Source organism: Hyaena hyaena, unplaced genomic scaffold (assembly GCF_003009895.1).
Source record: "Hyaena hyaena isolate Hyena2069 unplaced genomic scaffold, ASM300989v1 scaffold_197, whole genome shotgun sequence".
Lineage (NCBI taxonomy): Eukaryota > Metazoa > Chordata > Mammalia > Carnivora > Hyaenidae > Hyaena > Hyaena hyaena.
The window spans coordinates 1056029-1081055 of record NW_024080830.1 but is presented as its reverse complement, the minus strand read 5'-3'; the positions used below and the strand labels follow the sequence as shown (position 1 = coordinate 1081055).

The 25027-nt window shown below is 59.5% G+C and overlaps 1 protein-coding gene across 1 annotated transcript in view; it reads left to right on the top strand.

Moving 5' to 3' along the window:
- Window positions 1-25027, top strand: part of ADARB2 (adenosine deaminase RNA specific B2 (inactive)) — a 385931-nt gene that overhangs the window by 342914 nt on the left and 17990 nt on the right. The window contains exons 5-7 of the mRNA XM_039241639.1: window positions 3138-3306; window positions 5657-5808; window positions 12316-12484. Of these exons, the coding sequence (XP_039097570.1) occupies window positions 3138-3306; window positions 5657-5808; window positions 12316-12484 (490 nt within the window). The remainder of the gene's footprint in view (window positions 1-3137; window positions 3307-5656; window positions 5809-12315; window positions 12485-25027) is intronic.

Below are 25027 nucleotides of genomic sequence, written 5' to 3'. Positions count from 1 at the left end.
TGCAGGCAGTGGCCCCGGAGCAACCGATCAGGGCTGCTGTCAAAGGTTTGCTCACCTGGGGAAGAAATCACATAATTGTATCCTGTGTTCCCTCTTCTCGGAGCAGCGCAGCTCACTCTGCGGCCAAAATAAGGAAAGTGAGCATCCAGTGGTTTCCTGAGATGTCCACAGAGCCGCATCTCACACGGAGGGGCCAGCGAGGGCCACCCTGGCCGGGGCGCCGGGCAGTCCTGGGGCCACAGAAAAGGAGATGGAGGGAGGAGGAGTGGAACAGACAGGCGGGAAGAAACACTGCTGCATCCCGTCTACCCGCTGGGTGGTATGGAGGGTCCCTGACCCCCTGCCCCCTGCACACACACACGGAGGGTCCCTGACCCCCTCCCCCCTGTACATACATGGAGGGTCCCTGACCCCTTCCCCCACTGCACATCTTTCTTTTCTCCTCTGCTGTTTTATTTCAAAAGAAGGACCCACACTGTGGGGCAGGAATGAGTGGATGTCGTCTGGGCTTCAGAGCTAAGTTCCGAGGGGCTCAATGGGGAGGTACCACCATCCGCTAACCTGTCGGGTACCTGGTGACAACACGCGGCACAGAATTCAGGAACCCACGAGCCACAGACATTTTTGGCAGGTGCAGGTGCACCTGGCTTACGGTTTCCCGACACCGTTTTCCCAACGTCCAAGCAGCACCTGGAAAATTGGATCTGTTACTAACTCAGGAAAACCCAGGGGACCAATCCAATTACGTGGACTCTCTGGGGAGCCCTCTTCTGGAAACATTTTGTGGAAATTGTGGCTCCCTGGAGGAATTCACCATCTACATGAAGAGAAAATACGGCTGTACACACGCGGACCCGTAAGCACATCAGGTCAGTGCGCCACTGAATCAGGAACGTGCGCCGTGTGACCTGCTGGACAGGGGCACAGGCCGCCTGCACGGGGTCGGCGGGTGGTTCCCGTGGCATCTGAGCACCCACGACGGCGAAGTGGACGCCCCGGGCCTGTTTTGATCGAAGGCGCAGTTTCAGCCCAGGAGGGAGTCACAACATTTATTACAGATCCTGGCAGCCGAGGAGCAGGAGACGCAGGGGGCAGGGGTCACGGCCACAGGGCCTCCCCCTCCCCACGGGTCACGGCCACAGGAGACACAGAGCAGGCACCAGCACTGCTTGCTCACAGGGTGTTTGGGTCAGAGGTCACTCAGTTTCCTCGAGGGTTTATTGTAAAAGTTCCCTGGAACGGCCCAGCAGGAACCGGGGGGGGGGGGGGGGGGGGGTTATCCCTGCCGCCTCCACGCCCCGGCTCCCCGACTCGGTGTGGGCAGGCTGTCGTCCTGGCTGCTGTCACGACAATGAACTCAGCCTGCGGTCTTCCAGGCTTCCCCTCCACGCAGGTGACCCACCTCACATTTTAAAACAGGAGTTTGGGCTCCTTCTTGAGGTTTCTTGGTTTTGTTTCACGTGCCTGCAGAGAATGGCATCTTCCTGGGCCTGTGGTCCGTTACAGCACGGAGCCTCCACTGTGTGGATGCCCATCAGCTCCTGGCCTCAGAGCAGCTCCCAGAGGGAGAAAGGGGATTGCAAGGCCAGGAGGGGGCGAGGGGCACAACCCGGCAGCAGCGACCACTGCGGGTTAGGTGGCCAGGAACTGGGGCTCAGAGAGTCACACAACCGCCCCATCTGTGTGTCTGACCCCCACACTGGCTGCTCTTACCGTATATAAAGAACATTAAAAATCATAACAGTAATGATTCAGGGCAGTCAGCAAGTTATGTTCTCTGTGTGTCACATACGGTGGTCACCAACAGAGGCCAGGCCCCCCCTCAGACCCGTGGAAATCTGCCCAGGGCCTTGGCCTGGGGAGGGGCGGGGGATGGGCGCCTTCTGGGCACCTGCAGGCCTCCCGCACCCTTGGGGGCTGGGATGGAGCCTCTTCACCCGACCCTGTCTGCGCTGAGCTCTTTGGGGAAAACAGTCTGGTGGTGTCCAATCAGAAAACTCACGCATTTTCACTACTGTCTGTGGTGCGTGGCCTCGTACACTGCCCTCAAGTTCCGGAAGCAGAATCCGCAGCATCGACATTGCTCCTGAAATGCAGTAGTGAACCGAGGTCGGGGCCAGGGGGCTCCCACATCTATGCTGGGCCCGGGAGGGGGCGGCTCCACCAGCCCCCCCAGGTCCCCAGCCCTGACATGCAATTCTGTCACCAATGCCTCAGGGTCCAGAGTGCTGAGCGTGTGACACAAGCGTGTGCATGTCCTGTAGGCCCTGGGCCTCGACTTGCCGAGTAGGACACGTGCTCCAGCTCCAGGGCAAAAGGGAGGAGGGCCTCACACTGGGTGGCCTGGGGACGGGCGCTCCGGGGAGACGGGTGCTCAGGGGAGGAGGGCCTGCGCTGAGTGGCATGGGGACAGGTGCACTCAGGGGACCCAGCAGCCGGGTCCGCCCCTCCCCTTGGTTCCCGCGGCCCTGAGAGACGGCTGGCCCCACGGGGGGAGGTGAGGCAGGCCTGTCGGGTCTCTCTGGGTCAGCGTTTGTGGATGGGGGCCAGCCCAGGGCCTGCTCTCAGGGCGTCCCCACTGGGCTCGCGCCTCCACCCCTGTACTGTACACAACGCGCTGCCGTCATCCGATCTTTCTGTGAAGATGCAATTCCCACCTGCAGGACGGGGGAGGGGGTGGCGGGTTTCTGGGCGTTAGTCTGGGTAATTACCTTGCAGCCAGGCCAAGGGCTCTGAGCTCGGCCCTCTCAGCATCAAGCCTCCTGGACGCCAGCAGGCCTCCCAATCTCCGCCCGCCAGGCGGGCGCTGGGGGTGCTCCTGTGTCGCTGGTCCGGTGGCAGGTCACGGCACCGTGTCTGTCACACCACCACGGCTGGGCCCTACTTCACACACCCTCCGCGTCCATCCAGAATCAACAGTGGACACTCAGGGACCCCGTGGGTCTGGGGCCCACCTGGCTCTGGGCTCGAGGCCCCCCAGGCACCTGTCGTTAAGTGAGGCCCCCGACCCGGCCCACAGTGCAGTGCCAGTCCACAGGGTGCTTCCAGGCTTGGACGTCAGGGTCCCATGAGGGGAGGGCAGGCTCGGTCCTGCGTGGGGGGGCTGACAGGGGTCTGACACCCTCTCTGTCCCCCAGGCTTGGACGTCAGGCAGGCGCAGGTCATCGTCCTGTCCTCGGGCACCAAGTGCATCAGCGGGGAGCACATCAATGATCAGGGGCTGGTGGTCAATGACTGCCACGCAGAGATCGTGGCCCGGAGGGCGCTGGTCCACTTCCTGTACGCACAGCTGGAGCTGCACCTCAGGTGAGCGGCGACCCAGGGACAGGCTGTCCCCACCTGCAGACTCCCCGCCCGTGTGGACAGCCATCCGCGCACAGCACGGTGTGACCCAGACGGTGCGACGGCTGCCGCTGGCCAGGCTGGAACCCCAGGCCTCCCCCTCCTCCTCTGGCCTCCATCCTGGGTCCCGCTCGCCCCCCGGGGACTGCAGCGGATGGTCTGTGGGGTGTACATGCCCCACACGCCCACACGTACGATCACACCTGGTAACACGCCCATCGCACCAGTAACGGGGACTGTTGAGTCCCAAGCGGCCGCCACACAACACAAGCGAGGAGCTCGAGCCTCAGCTGCTGATTGCTCACAGCTCTGGGGGCTGGACGCCCAGGATCCAGGGGCGCCTGGCCTGGTATCTGATGAGACCCTGCCTCCTGGGTCACAGACAGCGTCTCCTGTGTCCTCCTCACGTGGGGAAGGGACGAGGGGGCGCCCTGGGGTCTCCTTCATCCCATCGTGGGGCCCTTCAGGGCCTCCTCCCCTCCCAGAGGCCCCACGCCCTGACGCCAACACCCCGGGGTGCAGGACTCCAACATATTTGGAGGACATGAACTTCAGCCTCTAGCAACTCGGTCACCAAAGGGCAGTGTTTCCGCAGGACTAGTGCCCCCCGAACCCGGCCGTGGGCAGCCAGAGAGGTGCCCTCCTGAGGCCAGACACACGTACCTGAACTCACCGAGGGGCTTCCCGGCTACTGCTCAGGCCCTCACACAAAGCTGGGAGGGTGCCGCGGATCCCGAAGGGACAGGCCGCCCACCGCGGCCTTGACCCCTCTTTTCTGGGGTTAAGTGGGGCTACGTTCCTCCCGCTGCCACGTTCTTCCACGTGTTCACCCAGAACCAGCCTTATGTTTTCGAAAGAAAGAAACCCCAACGAGGGAGCCCACTGTCCCAGAAGACGGTCACCCCGAGACCCTGGGCCACTAGGGGCTGGGAGGGTGCGGACAGCACGGACGGTGCCCAGAGCATCGACAGCTGTGCTCGATCTGACATCGAGTGTCCCCTCCCCTAGGGCCCATGACCCCGCAGAAAGTGCCAGGGGAGCCAAGAGCCTCCCTCCAGCCTGTCAGCACCTTGTTCAGGGAACTCCGATCTCTGGGGACTGGAGACAGCCCCCCACTTCTCTCCCTTCCTGGGAACAGACCGGAAGGCCCATGGGACAGGCCCCAGGCCAGCCTCCCTGTGCCCGGCCAGCAGCTGTGAGCCTGGCCCGAGTCTCCCGTGCCCCGCGGTCCCCAGTGGGTTCCACTTTCCAGACCTTGTCCCCAGGGACCATGGCAGTTTAGCCTCCCCACCACAAGCATGGTTTAAGGGGATCCCAAGGAAGGGGCCACCGAGACCCAGAGCAAGGTGCCCCGGCGTCCGTGCCAGCGTCCGTCTACACAGCGTGCTGAATGGGTGGCACCCACAGGTGCGTGTGGGCGCATGGCGCTCTGGACCCCAGTGCACCGAGCTCTTCGCTCACAGCTCACAGTAACGACCGCCATGCCTTCCCCAGAAACGACTCCTCACCAGGTCCTCAGCTGTCCCCACACCCTGCGGAGCAGTGCGCCCGGCATACACTGGCCACGGGTGTGCATGCCACCGGCACTGGGCAGGCGGGGGAGGGGAGGGGAGGCCCGCGCATCTGGCAAAGCGATGCCCAGGGACCCACATGTGAGCCGCGGCCAGCAGCAGCCCAGCGCGGGCCTAGGGCAGTTGTGGGCCCGCCGGGGGCACTGGGGACGGCTTTCTCTCCTAAACACCCACCTCGCGGGACCAGGCCCACCTCTGCCAGGCTGGCCGCGGGGAGCCGGGGAGCAGAGGCAGGGAAGTGGACGGGCTGGTGGCGCTTCGCAGTTCCTGGGAGAGGACATCCACTGTGACACCCAAGTGACCTCGGGGCCAGTGTGTGAAATCAGCGAGGGCGCAGGCACTGCCGAGGGCAGAGGCCTGTGCCCGGGCAGGCTGGGGGGGCTGGGGCACCCCTCTGGGTCGGGGTGGGGGCAGCAGGAGCAAAGCGGGCCCCCCCAGGGGCTGGAGGCCAAGCCTTCCCCCCGTGTTCTTCCCGCACAGACCGGGAGTCCCAGGATGAGGACGGTAAGGGGGGGGGGGGGCGTCTGTAGCAGATGAGCAGTGTTCGCTGGGGGACAGGGCTGGGGGCGCCGAGCAGAGCTGCCGTCGCCGGGTCCACCTCCCCGCTCACTGCCGCCCGTCTAGACGCGGTCCTAACGCGGGCAACGCGGGGAAATGAGACACAAACCGCGCAAAGGCGTCGGCCCGACGGGCGCCCTTCCGGTTGGTTCCTGGGGGTGACGGGACCCTCTCTCTGACCCTAGCCAGCGGCGGGAGGACTCGGAGCACTCGATATTCCAGCGGTCCCAGGACGGCGGCTACCGGCTGCGGGACAACGTGCTGTTCCATCTGTACGTGAGCACGTCCCCGTGCGGAGATGCCAGGCTGCACTCGCCCTACGAGATCACGGCCGACCGTAAGGCACAGCCCCCTCCTCCGCCGCCCGCGCTCAGCGTGCTCGCTCGCGTGGCCCGGCTGCCCCCGTGGCCCCCAACCCGAGTGTGAACCGCCCAGATCACCGAGAGCAGGGCGGCTGGGAAGCTAAAAGTAGCTCTGGTTGCCGTGGTTCTCTGCCTCCTTTCGGTGGATCAGCGGCTCCTGCCCTGTTCTGCACAAGGGAGGGGGGAGACGGGGCGAGAATCACGCAGAGTGTGAGCAGGTCCAGGAGCCTTTGCTCACCTCTGTTTGCAGCTTTGCAGAGAATAATGCTGAGTGTACTTATTTACGTATGACTAAGCCAGTGGCGGGTGGCGCCCCCGGGTAACTAACCCCCGCGTGAGCCTGGAAGGACCTGCCCTCCTGGGCGTTCGGTCAGAGCAGGTGCGGACAGACGGGGTCCACCCAGCAGAGGGGGCGCTGGGCTCCAGAGCCTGGGGACACAGCCGGCCTCCCGTGTGTGGGTCTGAGGACACCAGCATCTCGGGGAAAGTGCTCAGCTGCTGCAGAGGGCCGGTAAATTCTATTCCTGACATCATGCGCGTGAGCAACACATACCGTGCGTGCACGTGCCTCTACATGCACACGCAGACCCCGCCCAAGCAGCACCAGGCAGACCGTCTGAGGCAGGCCCTGAAATTACACGCCTGTATGAGGGATCTGGTCCCAAAAAGAGGCTGACTCATCCCGGGAAACCTTCAGTCGAGGCGCGTAGGGAAGGGTTATTTTTGGCGTCTGATTTCCCCCCACGGAAGGCTGCGTTTGTGTTCTAATTACCAGTGGAAGGACAGAGAAGCACTTTCTGAACACCCGCTGCTCCAGGCTTTGCTGAGATAAGGAAGGTGCAGGGAAAGAGCACTTTCGAGAAACCCTACTTGTACTTAACTTAACCTAGTTCTCCAACACAGATTGCAGCCTGGGGCAGAAAGATCCGTTCTCCTTTCTGCCCACTTTGCTCCAGGACCCTGGCTCGCCCCTCTGGAGAGTGGTCGAGGGGTCCCTGTAGTGAGGCTCTGAGTAACGGTGTCACCCCTGTCTCCCCCAACAGCACAGCTGGGTGGCCTGGAAACAACAGGCATTTGCTGCCCACACTCTGGGGACGGGGACGGGGGACCCGGTGTCCGGGTCGCCGCTGTGTCCTCACATGGCGGGGAAGTGAGGGGGCTCTGCAGGTCTCCCTCTCCAGGGCAGTGATCCCATCAGGGGGCCTCATGGCCTCATCACCCCCAGAAGCCCTTCCCCCTGACTCCGTCCCCTTGGGGCTGGGGCTTCAACACAAGAGTTGGTGAGGGACATGCACATCCAGCCCAGAGCCACGCCCTATGGAAGCAAATGCAACCAAGTCAGGGGAAGGGAGCCCCCTAAATGCAGGGGCCTTTCAGGGAGCTTCCCCCGGGAGCTGGCGGGTGACAGCAGGCGCACCCCCCTCAGAGGTAGAGCAGGGACCCTTCACTGTCACGCATCCCAGAGAAAGGAAGAGAATCAATATGGAACGGACTCATTTTTCCTGGAGGGTTCATCGAGCTAGATCTACAGGGGACGGGCTCCCTGCACGAAACCACCGCTGCGCCCCATCACACCGCTGCTCAGAGCCACCTCCCACTTGTGCCCCACGGCTGGCGCCATCTTGAGGACCCAGCGGCCCTGAAGCCTGGGAGGAGACGTCTGGCAGAACGTTCGGGGCCAGCCCTCATTTGCCTAACTTACCAGCCTCCTCCTGAGACTGGGATGGCCGATCGGGGACGGTCTGAGACCCCGCGTCCCCGCCTGCCTGCGCCCGGCACCTCCACAGCTCCCCAGCCCCCCGCTCCCGCTTGCAAAGCCAGCGGTTCAGAAAAACAAACAGATACATCCTCAGAGGCACCCTGGGGCTCACTTCCTGACACAGATATCTTTTATTTTGTCATGCTTTTAAGAAGTGGCAGGTGCTGCTAGGGAAGAAAATAAAGCATCGTCCTCGCATTTTTACCGCAGATGCGCCAGGCAGAGGTGAGCTGCTGCTCGGGGTTATTCAGACTGCGGCCTCTGGCATGTCCCCCCCAGGGGACCACCGAGGAGGGGGGGGTCTCGGTGCTTCCGTACACAGACTCCCAGCCGGAGCGGCACACCGCCTCCCCTCACCCTGGGCACAGCCCTCTCCGGCCCCGGCCCCGGCTGCCCTCCACGCGGAAGGGCCCCCCAGGGAACCTGCAGTGATCACCCAGTGCAGTCCTCTGCTTCGGGAGGAGGGCGGGCAAGGGGTGCAGGCGACCGGGTCTCTGCTCCCAGGGGCTCCTGCCAGGGGCCTGGTGGTGACGCGGCCTGACGGACGTGCAGGCCGGTGGGACCGTCCACTCCGTGGCCAGCACCTCCACCGCCAGCAGGTACCCCTGGGGAGACCCACCCGGCCCCCTGCTCCTACACGGGGCTCCGGGGTCGCAGCCCCAAAGGTGCACGGACGCAGACATGCCAGGTCCACCCAGCGCCCAGGAACCCCAGCACTGGACCGAGACCTCGCCAGGCCCTCCGCACCCCCCTGCCTGCCACCCGCCACGTCCCCGCCACGTCCTGAGCCTCCTCTGCTCGGCAGGGAGCAGGGGTGCCCGTCTGCACAGCCCCAGTGCACCAGGCTCTCCTCCCACACCCACACACCCGGGGACGCCCGCATGAACACGCACACTCTCGGCAGGTGTGCAGTGTGTCAGAGCCGTCACCGCGCCTGTGACAGACTGGGTCTGAGAGCAAGTTCTGGACACAGCTGCCGACGTTGTTCCCCTTCCTCCAAAGAGAGCGGGCTAGCAGGAAAGTTCTGGAGGGAGGTCTAGACAACCAGAAAGCTGGTGTCGCCTACTGAGAAGCCCAGCGGAGAACCGAATCTGACCTCGCGTTTCCGAGCGCGCCACAGAGAGATGGCGGCCGTCCACTGGGAGGCCTGGCCCTGTTGGCTCAGGGCTCGGGGCTCTAAGGGCCCATGACTTCCCCGACCCTGAGGTCCCTAAGGCCCAGGCCATGACTCACATAACACGGAGCCCAGTGATGTGAAGCAGCATCACCTCCCTCGGACACCTGCGGCTCAAGAAACTCTAAATTCCCCAGTTTTCTATTTTCCTCAAAAATATTCATCTAGACAGATCATACTTCTTCCCCGCCGGAGTCTTTAAACGTGATGCCTTTCACGGCGCATCTTTTCAATTACTGTTCTTACTGCCATTTTCCAAGATTTAACCACGTAAATCCTACCCTCCATCTTCCCCCGAATGCCATGCAAAGACACGACTGTGTCACATCTCATGAGCACGTACTAAGTGCCAGTATGTTCTAAGCCTGCTCCATTCATTGTACGTTAGGGGAGTTCAAGAGATTAGACCAAAATCACATACAAAGTCGGGAAGTCTAAAGCACATTCCCGAAAGCCCCGTCTTCGGGTTTCTGCCCCGAGTCACAGACACGTGCAACATAGGACGCTATCAGCGCACCGCAGAAGCAATGCATTCAGGAGGCCTCAGGACTGACCACCGTCACGATCGCCACTGCGTCACGTAAGACCAAGGACAGCGCGTGCCCACACGATGGATGTGCAGATACTATTACAGTAACTACAGGACCTCATCGCAGGTGTACCTTCTGGAACACGCACACCCTTTGAAGATGGTTTAGAAATAAAAAGTTAATCTGTTGCTTACAAATACCGTCTTCCGTTCCTATCCCTTTCTCCCCCATTTCCGGCTCTCTTTCTGCCAACGGCATTGTGGCAGCAACGTGTCACTCTTTGGATGCAGCTGTGCTCCCTGAGTGGGCTCCTTCAATTGCCATTGACCTCCACTTCCTTCCGATTCTCTCCTAAAAATAAAACACTCACTCAAAATCCCTATGAAGCACACGACCATCCTTACTTTATCCTGACAACCCTTCACAGGTGAGGGTTGGAGATTGCTAAACACTAATGAAGAGCCTGAGGACGGCGGGCAGGGTCTCAGCACTGCGTCCCCCCAGGGTCTCCTGGGTGCACTACACCGCAGCCCACGCAGATCCCGTCCCTGCAGCCTCTGCTGTTCTGTTCTGCTGCAAGTGACAGTGTTAGCTCCCTCCCCGCTCACAATCAGGCGAGAAAGAGCCGGAGGAAGTGGGCTCACAAGCGCTCGGAGCCCCCACCCCCAGGACAGAGCACGCTCATCAGGGAGCACACCGAGGAAGGCAGCCTAAGACGCAGCATCGCCAAAAAGAAACACTTTTCAGGAGCGCCTCATGCACCTGGCTCTCCAGGCAAAATTAATCCACCTGAGATCTTTGAATTAACTCCTACAAACCAGATGTTGACTCAAGCCAGAACTCCCTGTCATCAGGGCATTAACTGACTGTAAAGGCTGCTTGCGGAAAGTTAGTCGTGCAGAAGCAGAGGGTAAGAATTTAGAAAAGGCTTACAATGTAACAGGCAGCTTCCAAAGTCTGAACAATGACACAACAGCTGGAGCACTGAGACAATGACATGGACGCTGGAATCAATACAAAGAGAAAATATCCTCCGTAGAGGATCACAGGTTCTGTGACGCTGGTGAAGTGCGGGAACCGAGCCGTTCCCCTCTCCTGTGCTGCCTGCCACAGCACGTCAGTGAGGCAAGTAAGACCCCACCGGGGGAGCGTAAGGAGTCAGGCCAGAGCTAACGTTTGCTCGAGAGTCTTGAGTCACATGAACAATTTGCTGTTCATTTTATCATCATCACCATTACTGCCATCATCTTTGTCATTATATCATCTTCTACATCGTCACCATCATCACCATCACCCTCATCAACTCACCACCATCATCACCATCACCACCACTATCCGCATCTCCATTATCACCATCATCATCATCACCAATATCATCACCATCACCACCATACCATCACCATCACCATCTCTGTCACCATCATCACCATCGTTATCACCATCATCATGACCACCAGCATCGCCACCAATCATCATCATCGTCACCGCCACCACCATCATCATCACCATCATCGCCATGATGATCATCACCATCCCCACCACAGTCACTGTCATCATCCTAGAACCGCTGAAAGCTACAGAGACTTGCACCATCACCGTCACCGCCGTGGGCATCCCAGGCTCCGTCTCTCATCTTGATTCTTCCTTCTGTGGATGTTACAGATCAGTCAAAATTGGATCTCATCAAGTGCCTGGTTGGTGAGGGCCAAAAAGCAATCTGAAACCTCTTAAAAGTTTACTTTCTCCGAGGAGTACAGCAATCTTTCTTCCTAAGACATGGACCTGAGGTACGATGGAAATGTAGTCAAAGAACTTCATTTCCTCCAAACAATGAGAAAATAGATTGGAAATTACTTTGAGATCTATAAAAGAAGGTGCTCATGTAAATCCACATTTTTTTTAATTATTTGATGCCTTAGGTAATGATAAATAAGAGACAAATCCTATTTCCAAGACTTCAAAACTTAAATAGAACATTTTTAAAGGAAGTATCTTTAGTATCCATCCATGTCACCATATGTATGTAAATGTGGAATAACTGCTATATCATTTGTATGCAAAGCAGTTAACCATTTCCTTATTCCAATATAATCCACACTTAATGTGCAGAACGTTTTTAAAGAAAGATAAAGACAGTCTTCCCCTTGTTCCTGCTAGTGCTCCAAATGACTGCGGACTATGGGGTGCGGGGTGTGTGTGTGTGTGTGCGTGCATGTGTGCATGTGTGTGTGTGTGTGTGAAGGGGGCTCCAGAGAGGAAAGGAGGAAAATATGAAACGAAGGCATGAGGGACCCACAGGGACCTGTCCATAGGCTCCATCTATCGTCCCGCATAGAGGCCCTGGTGACAGTGGACGCCCCACTGGCCTGTCCACGCCCTATGTCATCCATCCCCACAGCCCGGGAGGCAGCCACCATTATTCGCCCTCGTTTAATATGCAATAACCATGTCACAGTGGTCACGAGTAACTTTTCCAAGGTGACGGAACCAGGAAACGACAGGTAGTGTCAAAATCTGGGGTGGGACCTACGGAACCCAGCCCCCAGGCCAGATCCCACCCCTGCCTTTCTGTGTGGCCTGTGAATGAAGCATGTTTTCACATTCGTGCATGGCCGAGAAAGGTGAAAAGACTAATTAATCTCACAAAACGTGAAGGTTACGTGGAACTCAAATTTCAGCGTCCGTAAGGTGGAACGCAGCCACACTCATTTGCTGACCTGTCTGTGCTGTGACAGCACAGCGAGTGGCCGGACGGAGGCCAAATGGCCACAGAGCCTCTGATGCTTGCTGTGTGGCCCTTTATGGGAAGTCGGCTGATGTGGTCCACAGGTGGCACCCTGGAGCCCAGCTCTACAGCAGGCACGCCCTCCCCCCCCCGCCCCCCACCGTGCTCACCTGTGCTTCCCCAGCCTGGCAGGTGTCCACGGCACCAGGGCCCCCTCCTCCACACCATCCCAGGTGGGGACTCCTTCTGCACAAACAGGGTCCCAGCCTCTCACGGCCGCCTCTTCCCTCCTAGTGAACAGCAGCAAGCACATTGTCAGGAAGCTCCGTGGACATCTGCGCACGAAGATCGAGTCTGGGGAAGGCACCGTCCCCGTGCGCGGACCCAGCGCCGTGCAGACGTGGGACGGCGTCCTGCTGGGTGAGCAGCTGGTCACCATGTCCTGCACCGACAAGATCGCCAGGTAACGGGCCCCTTGCTCGCCTCCACCCGCGTGGCTGTGGCCTGGCAGGGACTGAGTGAGGGTGGAACAGAGAAGGCATCCTGGGGGAGCAGGGGCCTCGTCCCTCCGCCTCTTTCCCGGGCCTCACTCTGGGCCGCACGCGCGTGTGCAAGCGAGGGCCCGCAGCTGCAGGCACTCACACAGAAGCCCCGGGCTCGGGTCTGGTCACAGCGGCCCAGCTCCCCCCGGGCCGGCTCCCGCGGCCGTCGGGAGGCAGCCAGAGCTTTCCAGGCCCGCCTCTGCTGAGCGCGGCCCTGGGGGCCACCCCGCGCCCGGGCAGCCGGCCCACCTCGCGGGCCCCACGGCTCTCCAGGGCCCCCACCCTGGGCCTTCTTGACTCTCAGTGTGTGGGTCCCCCATCAGATCTAACTGCTCCCTGAGCGTGACGGGCCTGTGGTGCCAGCCGGGTGGAAGTCCCCCACCCAAGCCAGGAGAGAGTCTCTTGTTAGAAGGAACTTCGAAAGTCACCCCTTGAAGGTTCTGGCTGGGAAACCAGCAGGAGGAAGAGGGATTTACAAACGGCCGCCCTGTCCTCAGGGAGAGCCCCCTCACGACCCCACCACCCCCGTCCCGTGCGCCTAGACGCCATCCCCACCGGGGAGCCCTCGTGTCACTTGGGTGTGGAAGCCATCCCAGGGTGCCTGGCAAGGGCAGGGAGGAAACTACAGCGAGAGTTTGCCGCAGACAGCCGTGAGCTGTCCCGACGTCGCCCTGATGGTGACCACAACAGTGAGGCTGCTGTGACGGGAGCTTCCGAGCGTCTCCTGGACACCTGGTTATGCTCGTCAATCGGTAATCTGTAAACTAAGTAAAAATAGTGAGTTCTCTGTAGGCGGGGTCTGGGGGCGAGCAGCCACAGTGCTGTCCCCGAGTCCTGGAAGGCCCTGGGGTCGGAACTCGCAGGACACAGGAGAGTGAGGCTGAGGGGTGGGGGTGACGCAGAGGCCCGAGGGGAGCCAGAGCAGGTGCAAGCGACGGGGCCACTACTGTCACCACCACGGGGGACCCGGAGGAAGCTGGGGGCAGCAGGTGTCCCCACAGGGCCCGGGGAAGGTGCACCCTCCCCGTGTGGCGCCCGGGAGGCAGATACCAGTGACCTGGGACTGTCTGCCCATCGGCCACTCAAACGGCACCAGGCACGGGGCTGGGCGCGGCCACTGCTCCGCAGGTGTTTGCCAACCGGCCAGCCGCCTGCCTCACCAGGACGTGCGGTGTGTCTCCCGGGAGGCCGAGGGAGAGGACAGGCCACCGCCTGTGGGCCGGGGAAGCAGGCCCGCCCCAGGCCACCGCAGGCCCCGCACACAGCGTCCCTGCCCCCCTCCCAGACTTCTCAGGCTCAGTGGCAAAGCCGGATTCTCCCGGGGAATTGCCAAATGGCTGCAGGAGACGTGGGGCCATTTGCATCCCTGGCCGTGACTGCCTGGCCAGCAGAGGCCACAGGACAGCCTGTGACAGTGCATCAAAGCACTGATTTCTGCATCACACTAACAGCCCCGACTTGTCAAGCCGCTCATCTTTCAGAAGAAAATGATTTCCTCCTCGGTAATAATCCCATCTATTCATGAAGCAGGAAGAAAGGGGCAGTTTTCACCCAACGGAAACCGTCCGGCCGCCCGAAGATCACGTTGGGGTTCGAAACTAACCCTCTGACTCCCTGGAAGAAGGAAGTGCACTCGCACTGCAGACATGTGACTCCGTTGTCTGTGGGCCCTTAAGCGTTGCCAACGGCGAACTGCCCGCGGGAAACAACACCAAGCAGGGTTGCTGTGGGCGCACCTGCTCCGGAGCCACTTTCTAATAACATCTTCTGGAAAGACAAGGCCCACTTGCATCCCTGCAGGGGGTCACGCAGTACCCTGTGTGCATGTGTGGGGACACTGACTGCCACGGCCCTGGGCAGCCTGGAAGGCCAGCTGTCGTCCCTGAGCGGAGTCGGGAAGGGCTGGCCGGAGCCAGGTGGGCCCCAGCCCCATGGGCAGCCCCTCTCCGTGCACTGAGCTCTGGCCCCCCGTCTGGTGGCAGGACCACCGAGGGGCACCCAGGGCCGCCCCTTACTCATTCTCCCCTCCAAGCCCTCACCCACCTCCCTACTGCCCCCGGCCCCGTCTTCTCTTCCCCTCTGCTCTCCCCGTGCCTGTGTCTCCGGGTCTGTCCCCGTCTCCCCCACAGACACCGCAGGAACCACTGCCTTCTGCACCGAAGGCCCCAGCTCCAGGGGCCGACGCTGCACAGCGAGGCGCACGCGTGGTTCTCACTAGACAGCGCTTGCCGGCGCCCCTGTGCACAGGGCCGAGGAGGGCGGCGACGATGGAGGAAGACCACACCCTGCGGTGCGGCCGCGGCCGCGTGGCCCCGCGAACAAGTCCAGGGTCAGCACCAAGGCACGAGCGACACGGCCAGGTCTGAGGGGGAGCACAGGTCAGCGCGTGGCCTGCGTCCACAACGCACATGGTTTGTGCTGAGGCTCCACGAAGGGGCCGCCTGGTATGTGTGCGTGCGTCTGTTTTCTGTCCGTGAGAAACGAAATCACACCTAGGGCTTTGGTAACCTTCCAGATAAGGACTCTGCCTGCAGAAACGCGGAGAAAGTGTTCCAACTCAGAGAGCTGGCACATTTGAGGGTCCGCAGGAGCGTGCAGGTGTGAGCTGGGAGACGTGCAGGTCACTCCTGCCTTCCAGGAGCCCTCGGCCGGGGGAGGACCCACCTGGCTCTCAGTTCCGTAACCGCCACACCCCACGCGCGGGACACGGCCTCCAGGGCCCACACGGCCCTTGAGCTGATGGTTTTCAGGCAAGTTTGAACACCGACTGTCAAACCTAGTTGTTAATACAAGTCAAATAACAGCGACTCACAACTAAATAAGTCCCATCAAAACTAAAGACAATAAACACTCAAAACTCACTGCCCCCTAACTACGTACTGTTGTTTGCGCTGTGTCCACACCCGTCGTGTCTGGTTGTGGCAGGGCCACAAGATGTCACCTCCTGCACGCCTTGTCCCGAATCTGTGCTCACTGACCTCACAGCAGCCCCGGAAGTGGCCACGGGGACGGTATTCACACCGTGGAAACTGGCAAACGTTACAGATCAGTGAGCCGGCTGTTCCCAGCGCACAGTGACGTCAGAGTCATACGGGACCTCACAGCAGCTTCGGAGACGGGAAATGACGCCCGTGTCATCTCAGCTGGGAGGACGTGGACACGAGGCAGGAACCGAAACGGGTGTGTGCGCAGGCGGGAGGCGCAGACTGGTCCCGTCCCGTCCGGGACCCCAGTCCCCACGCTGCCCCTCGTCACTCCCAGCCCCACCGCCCGTCTCCCTCTTGTCCCCGCACCCGCTGGCACGAACCTGGCCGTGCTGTCATCACACAGCTCGTCCCGCTCACCAAGCCAAGCCCCGGCCCGGCGCCCCGCCGGCCTCGACCCGCTGCCTTCCTAACCCAGGCGTCCCAGGAGGGCAGCCGCCCTCAGCCCCGGCCGGAGCCGTCGGCCTCAGTCCGCACTGCGCAGGCCAGGCCGTCCCTACTGAGGCCGATGCGGGCACCGCCCTCCCCGTCCCTCACGTCACGTGGGTCCCGTGGGGCTGCCTGCCCCTCCTGCCCTGGCCCAGCCGCCCCTCGAGCACCACATCACATGCGTCCAGAGAGGTGGGCCGGTGCAGAAGGGGTGACGGGGCGGCCCTGGCGCCACAGCCTGCATGTGTGACGTTGTGAGGCAGACAGGCGGGGAGCAGACCACCGGGCCAGCAGGGGCTGCCGAGGACGGTCATCAGCGCACACGCAGAGGCGCGGGGGAACAGCAGGGAAGACAAGAGCCGCTCGGACTTTCCAACCCCCACCCCGATGAGGCTCCACACCTGAGCTTCTGTGCCTTCACGCGGCACAAATAGGTGCGTCCCGTCGGCGGTCAGGAAAAACCGCACAAACGTGACCTGTCTGTGCCGAGCGGCCACAACGTCCAACGAGAACAGTGCTGCTCAGGGGGCCCGGCGGGAACCAGAAGCTGAGGGCCTGCTTCCTTCCAACGGCCCGGACGGCCTGGCAAATGCAGGGGTCCGGCCCCCGCCGATGCCTCACGCTGACCACCGCTGCCAACGCTAAATGCTACGTGTGCCTCCAGGAGACTGTTGGGAGGGGTCACGGCCAAGTCTCACTGCTGACTGCCGTCCCAAGGATCCGACCCCAAAGTTGCTGGGACCCACAAGCCGTGTCTGCGCAGTAGTTCAGAAGATTCTATAATCACACGGGGAAGTTAAATTGAGCAGCCACGAAACAAACGGTAGGCTGGCTTCAGAGCCTATAGCACGTGGCTTTTCTATATTTAGATAAAAATAAATGAATAAATTATATTTTTAATTTAGGTAGAGAAAGCATACCCACTGGACAAATTTGTGCTTCTCTTTGCGCATAAGGAACAGGGAGCCGCCAGCATCTAAGGATCTCAACAACCAACACAGCGACATTAGTTGCCTGCTAGAGATCAAAACCAATACACAGGGGTCACGTTCTGCATCGATGACACGTAAGCAATATGAATGAGAGCACCACACATGCTCTGCGTAGGATTTCGCCAGGAACTGACGTCATGTTACAATGTCAGTGGTAAGACAGCACGTTAGTGCTTAGCGCTTTTACAGTGGCTTAAAATGAGCCATAAAATATCCTGGATTCCAGCCGCTGCAGAAGTGCTCACACTTCCTGCGTATTCCCCGCCGCTTCCCGCTGGCCTCCTACGTCCTCCGGCCTTGCCTGCAGGCCTCCACCCCCCACCACAGCCCTGCAGCAGCAGCAGCCGCGCCCTGGGTGAGCGGGGTGCCCAGTGCCCGTGTTCCCCACGAGGACGGGAGCCTCACTCAGAGAAGAAGGTCAGTCCTCCACGGCCAGCAAGCCCTCTGTTGGGGGGAGGGGGGGTCTCGGGAAATCACGTGACTAAGTCTGTCCACCACAAGAGGGGATCAGCCCTCCTCAGAGACGAGAGCACCTGTGTACGTCCCTGTGTCCTCGGGCAACTTCCTTCCCCTTCACGACGATTCAGGGCTCACCCGGCCTGGTCCCCCATCCACCCAAAACACCACCGCCCACCCCAGGGATCCAAGGCTCAGTGACAGGCGGGCCCCCGCCCTGCGTCACCTGGAGATCGCCCACCTGCCTCTGAGTAGTGAGAACACATGGGTTACACGTTTGTGCTCGTGGGGCCCTAAGGGCCATTTTTCACCTGTTATGAGTCCTGCCTGGTGGAAGTGGCCTGTTTTCCATCTCGCTCCCAGCAGACACCACACATAAGGGAACGAACAGGAATTGTGTGCACCCTGGGACCACTACACGGGGCGTGGCAGGTGCCATGGCCGTGAGGCTCTCGTAGCCATCCCGAGACAGGAAGGGGCTGTGGACAGTGCTGCCGACTCCCGGAGACCACGCAGGAGCCACGGACTGAGTCCAGCCCCACGAGGGGACGCTGCACTCAGGAGCACAGACGTCCCACCACTAGACACGCAGGCTGGGGTCCCCAGCCTGTCGATTGCCCTGCCCTGCACAGGGGAGAGCACGGGAGGCCGCCAGCACCCAGTCAGGGCCAGGTGGCCTGTGCCCGGCAACAGGACTGTGAGGTCCCCTGCGTCTCCAGGGCAGGGGTGTCACAGACCAGAGGCCAGACTTTCCGTGGCCTGGGACAGTGGAGGGGTGGCACCCGGCCACGCCTGCGTAGTGAGCAGAAACCACACCGCTGAGCAGCTCCTGGCCCAGGAGCGGAGAGCGTGGACAGAGGACACAGCTACAGATGCAAAGCTTGTGTGGTTTCTCTCCGTGAGTCAGGGCTCGAGGGGACCGTCGCGGCAAGCAAGGCAGCTGCTGGTTTGGTGATGTCATTCTGGTCAACTCCTGTCCAAAGTCAGGGAACCTGAGGCCTGAGAAGCATGTGCACCGAAGTTAGCACAGCTAACCATGCTGTTCTCCCAAGGGCTCTGTCCCGGATATAGGTGGGTCCCCTGTGATGGAGCTCGCGCTCAGCTCCTTCTAGAACCAAGGCCTGGGGCATCCTATGGAGGGAGACACCTGACAGACCCCAGCCCAGGCCCAAAAGCCAAACACTGCAAATCAGAGTATCACTGTCCTTTTGATGGGAAAAGACGCCCCAAAACCCTGAAATACAGATACGCAGACTGATTTTTTTCTTTAAAAATAATTTTGAATTGAACACGCACAAAACAGAAGCTGGTTTCTTATGCTGGGAACAAAGTCATCAGAATCAGCAGGAAGTCTTAGGCCATCAAAGTCTTTTCAAAGTGAAATACTTTCCCCTTCGCAGATTGTGTAGAAATGGCGTAGGTGCTCATATCTTGAAGACAAAAGCAGTCCCGATGCTCCGGACGGGGAGGTGAATTGGCTTCGCACCGAAAACCAAACCAAACCACAAAGTTCCCAGCGGCAGGCGCACCCCAGATGGGGGCGATTGAGCAGAATCAGTCACACCCCCTCCTGCGGGAGAAGAGCTCAGCGCGAGTGCAGTCACATGGGGAGGTCCCCCCAAAGCAAAGTCAAGCCCAAGGAAGAGATAGAACAAGGTGCACAGCAGAAAGGAAGCCACGAGCGGTACCCAGCAGCCCCGCTCTGCCCCCAGAGCCTCGCTCCTCCGCTCACGGTTCCCGCTGTGTGCAGGCCCGGCTGCGGCCGATGGCTGCGTCCCTCAGCCAGCCTGTGCTCGCGGCGCCACGCTCTCCGGTCACTGGTCTCGGGGCGCTCCCCACTGACGGCTCCTGGGCAGGATTTTCCCCTGATGTCTGCACCCAGAAGCCTTTTCCCAAATCTCCAAGTATGGACTCAAATATACTCCCGTCCGTGGGCCACAGAGCCCGCCATGGCGGAGGGGAGACACAAGGTTCTCAGAAACGACACAGGCTGGGACCTCCCTGTGGGCCGCGGCAGGTGCACTGGGCTGGATGATGGCCCCAGAAAGATATTCCACGTCCTCACACCCGGAGCCTGTGAACGTGCCCTTCCAGGCTGGAACTCAGGTAAGCGTGAGAGGAGGTGCTTACCCTGGTCACTCACGCCGGCTCTGGATCCTCATAAAAGACAGGCAGAGGGAGCAGGGGACGAGAAGGCGCACAGAGGAAATGCCACGTGGAGGTGGACGCAGAGGCTGGAGTGACGTGTGCACAAGCCGAGGAAGGCCGACGGCGGCCAGCAGCCGGCAGAAGCTGGTAAAAGGGCCTGTGAGACTCTCCCAGGCCCTCCGGAGGCTGCACAGCCCTGCGCACAGCTTGACCTCAGTGTTCCCGCCTCTGCGGCCGCAAGAAGGCCCCCAGTTTGTGGTGTGCGCCACAGGGGCCCCAGAAGGCCGGAGCAGCCAGGGAAGAGGCATTACTTGCTCAGCACAACCCATTTGTTCCTTGGAAAATTATGGAACTCGAGAAAGTCACAGGAAAGTCAGTTCCCAAAATGCACCCATCCAGACGGCCGTGGTGAAGCCCGGGCGTAACTACGGGAAGGGCGTTGTCCCACCAGGTCAATGAAAGCTGACCTGCAAAACCACACGCTGACATTGGGAAGAGCCGTGCGACTTCCCTTCGAAAAGATCAAGCAGGGCAAATGCTGCAGGTCCTCGAGATGAGGGGACGACGGCAGCCGATGCCACGGCCACGGCCACGGCCACGCCGCTCGGTCCTGAACGTGTGCTCGGCGCCCCCGCCGTCCGCAGCCTCCCCGGCAGCCAGACGCCCGCCTCCCGGGAGGACGCGCAAACCCAAGCCTGCTTTTCGCCTTGGCCTCTGAGAATCCAAAGCTGAGCGGCACATAAAAATCTAAATCTTCTGGAACTAATGTTCCTTTAGATATGGTTTCTAATTTTAAGTACCTGAGCTTGATTATTGATTGCAATGTGTCTTTAAATGAACAGATTAAAACTTTCTCCATAAAAATGAACTGTAAAAAATTATAGCTGTTCTCTGGGGACTGAAGCACTATCTGACTTCTAAACTTGGATTTCAGACCTGAAGTGCTTTCTCGGTTGCCACGTCCCCCACGTCCCCGCCCAGCCCCATCCGTGGCCACGCCCCCACTTCCCCGCCCAGCCCCCATCTATGGCCACGCCCCCACCTCCCCGCCCAGCCCCATCCGTGGCCACGCCCCCACCTCCCCGCCCAGCCCCCATCCGTGGCCACGCCCCCACTTCCCCAGCTCCATCTATAGCCATGCCCCCCACCTCCCCGCCCCCATCTATGGCCACGCCCCCACCTCCCCGTCCCAGCTCCCATCTATCGCCACGCCCCCACCTCCCCGCCCCAGCCCCCACCCATGGCCACGCCCCCACCTCCCCGCCCCAGCCCCTATCTATGGCCACGCCCCCCACCTCCCCATCTTGTTGAAGTCTCACCAGCCTCCGCAGGAATCCCCTGGAGGTAGTAGTTGTTTTGCAGTCTCCAAACAGGCCCTTTTAAAACAGGTGCTTCCTAAAGGCCCAGCTGCAGAGTGCTCGCGGCCGACCCTGAGAGCTCGCTGCCCGGGCTGAGGACCCTGCTGCCCTCGCACCAGGGACTGCGTGCTGACCCTGCCAGGGCTCGTGCCCAGCCTTCCCTGGTCTCCGGTGATGAATTCAATACTAGGGATCCACAGAGAAGTCGGGCAGGGCAGGGTGTCTGCCTCGCCACTGCTTGTGCAACAACAGCGAAGGCAGGTGCACACGAGAGTGTCGCACACGCACACACACGCACACAGCCGGCCGCCCCAGGCCCCCGCAGAGGGCCGAGAAGCTCGTCTCCACAACACACGCTGGAGCCCGCCTGGCCCCCAGGGGAGGACTCTGCTTCTCTGTGCACCCTTCGTATTGAACGTGTGGCTGGAGATTAGGGAAGGCTCGGGCAGAAGCTCTGGGTCTCTCATGAACCGTCCAGACGTCAGCTGCACCTGCTGGGGGTCCTGATGACAGGGCCGAGGGAGCCACATCATGCCCGGGACTCGAGAAACACCAGCCTTGGGCACAGGTCTGTGCAGAAAGAGCCCGTGTGGCACACACGGTGCCAGAAGCTTCAGCTCATGGTTTCCGTCTTCACAAAAGGAGCAAAAGCTGTTTCCTAAAGCAACATGTGACGCTTGTCCCCCAGAGCCTGTAAGGGGGGCCCAGAGTCAGCCAGAGCCCCAGGGGCTGGCGATGGGAGGCCCTGCAGACCTGCGTTCGGCACTGGAAGCCCCACACACCCTAGCAACTGTCGCCCCGACGGGCAGGACTTGTCAGGACCAAGAAAGGAACGACCAGGTCACAGAGCTGCCGTCGGTCTGCCGAGAACGTTCACAATGTTCCAGTTTGTCGGGGGCGGATGGAGCCAGAAGTGTCACGTCGAGGGAGGGGACACCCTCCAGGTAGGTTTCGGTAGAGACGAGACACCGTGAGAACAGAATTTCTTTCAGCTGAAAACAAGCAGAAGCAGTGAAACACCGTGCTGCCCCCCAGCTGGCCTCCCGGGCACCTGTGTCCCCCACGTCTGCAGTCGGCGCCCACATCCAGCGCCCACAGCCTGCAGTGTCCGGGCTACCCTGGTCGCCATGACGTGACCAGGCTTCCCGAGGGTACTGGGAGCAAGGTCACCTCGGAAAACGCAGGGCTGCACGAGGCTTGCCCGCGGTCTGTGACAACCATCCCCAAACCTAGTGGCCTCAAAGGAGTCATTTGTTCCATGTGCAGACTTTTGGGGTGCGGCTCGAGAGGGTGTCTCATTCGGGCTCCATGGGGTCATCAGGGCAGCTCCCTGGGGCCGGAGGGCCCCCTTTCTAGATGGTGCACTCACACGGCTGGCTGGCACTGACCGTCAGCCGGCAGCTCAGCCGGGCCCTGGGCCGAGACCAGGTTCCCCCTCATGGGCTCCTGGGCCGGGATCCATAAGGAGGTCAAGACTCCGCTTTGAGCTGATTTGGGGCGTGATGTCAGGAAGCGGTCCCGTTTCATTCTTCTGCATGTAGCTCTCTCGTGCTTCCGGCACATTTACGGAAGAGACTGTCTGTCCTTGCCCCGCTGCGTGTTCTTAGACCCTTTGTGGTAGATTAATGGACCGTATACGCACGGGTTTATTTCTCGGCTCCCCATCCTCTTCCAGTGATGTGCGGGCCTGTTTTTATGCCACGTAAGTGTATGTCTCTGATGGAACTTGAAGCCGGTCCCCCGACCTCACTCTAATTTCACAGTTACATCTCCCTGAGGGGCCACATCAAAGTGGCAGAAACAGCCGGCGAGAACCCCCACGGTCCACAACGTAGAATGGCCTTCGCCATCTTTGTGTCACAGTGTCACGTGCCAGGCACACACCGGCAGTGACCGCCTGAGGCAGGGCTCTGGGGGCTCACCCCTGCGACTGTCCCCGCTGGTCCCTGGAGGCCACCGTGTGAGCTGAGCACAGAGACGGCACCTCACGGTGAAAGAAAGGCACCTTTTCCCAAGCCGCCTACTCCACTTGTCTCTGGTATTTCTGTATTTCCGTGATTGACAAACAGACAAAAATATATTTATTGAGGGATTATCTATATTGAAAACCAGACATGGGATTTTTTTTTCCTCTGTCAATGGTGCAGGAATATCAGCTGTTTGAACAAAAGGAGAAGTATTTTCATTCAATCCTGGACGCTGAAAGTTCCCCAGTTTATGTTCAGGAAGACATTTGGTTTTATTGATCCAGATGAGGAGAAGGCTGATTCTCTCTTTGTTATAAAGGTTATTGAGAGGAAACCAGATATAGAAGGTATTTGTGTTGACAATCCCACAGACTCAGAACTACTCACATATGTTCCAAAAGTCTGTTTGGCCGCCAGTACTTGGATGGCCCACGGGACGGCGCTGTCTCTTCCGGGAATACTAATTTTCTTGTTCAAGACTTGGCTTCTTTCAAGCAAGTGCTTTGTTATCGATGGGGGAAATGTCCATTTCCCTGCTTTTAATTCGTAAGGAATGTTCCAGCTTCACTATCGGTCAGAGAGATAAGACACCACTTCGGCCACCTGGGTCCTGGATGCTTCGCCACCCAGTCTCGTAACTGCAGTTACGTCTGTGACCCATGCTGCAAGAGCGCCAGCCAACGCAGGGGCGCCTATGCGTAGGTCGGGGGTGAAGTGTACACCTAAAACACAAATACCACCAACCTTGAGAGTGGAAGGGCCTACCCCCGACACGTGCTCTCTCTCTGTTTCCTGGGTTCTTCGAATCTCCGAAGGCGGTATCCGAAATCCTATATCAAGTGACTCTGTTGAATTTGTCCTCACTTTCCGGCGTATCCTCGGTCCTGCCCAGAAATACCCGTCTCAGATTTAAGGGAAGGAACTCAATCCCTCACAAACATCGGTGCTCCTTCCACGGAAAGCTCACATACCTCCTCTCCAGGAGTCTGTGGAAATTCTGTAATTCTTCGGTGAAAAGTGAGGGAAAGGCAGCCTCCCCAGGACCCCGGCTGGTGTCCCCACTCGTACAGTCAGGTGGGAACAGAAGCCTGGGGAGAGGTGACATCGTCAAGTGAAGAGACTCCTACAAAGGCGTGAGAAGCACGTGTGCGGCCTTCAGAAACGCGCCCTCCTTCAGAACTTCTCAACGTGTACTTTTTAAAATTAGATGATAGATAGTGATAGATGATAGATAAATGATAAATAGATAATATATAGATCGATGATAGACAGATGTTAGATGATAGATGGATAGATTGATAGAGAATAGATAGACGGAGAATAGATACATACATAGATACATAGATATTTCCAAAGGACAGCAGTTTTAGGACTTTATAAAAGAAATGATGTGACTTACAGAAATGACCACAGTTATTTTTTAAGTGAAGTTATGCAAATCTGATAGACTAAAGTAAATGTTTCATAAAACCAATGACTGTTTAAATCGTAGGACTAAATTGTTTGTATATAAATATTACCTTTTATATTCCATTTGAGTTTTATGTAGATGAACACATTACTTTAACGACCCGCGTTTGCGGGGAGCAGGAGACTCGGTCTCCCGTTCCCGCCCGCCAGATGGCTGCCTTTTCTTGCATGAGATTAAAACATGTCTCTCGTTCACCATGATGCTTCGGAGGCAAATTAATGTCGCCGGCTAAATTGCTTGTGTTTTCGGAATAAAATTTAAAGAGAACTTTTTAAAGCGGCTGGTGTCCCAGGTCCTCGGCGCAGATCGCTCCCCAGGTAGGGCGCGCGGGCTTTAAACGTGCGGTAATTAATGGAAAGAATTCTGTGTTAATTGACTGCTTCAGGAAACAGAAATATAATGACTCCTTATTAATCATGAAAAGAAATGCACGGCGCGGAGGCACCACCGTAATTGCTCTAACAGCGGAGAAATGTTAATTAATGAAAAGAACACTGATGTAAGAAATTAGCTGCATACTGTCCTCCCCCCGAAGGAGGGTGGGTTCTAAACGCACTGTTTACAGCGGAAGCCACGGAAGGCGCCCCTGACACCCTGACCTCGTACCCCCAGGTCCGGGGGGACCTTCCAGTGCCGCCGCCCCCCCCCCCCCCCCCCCC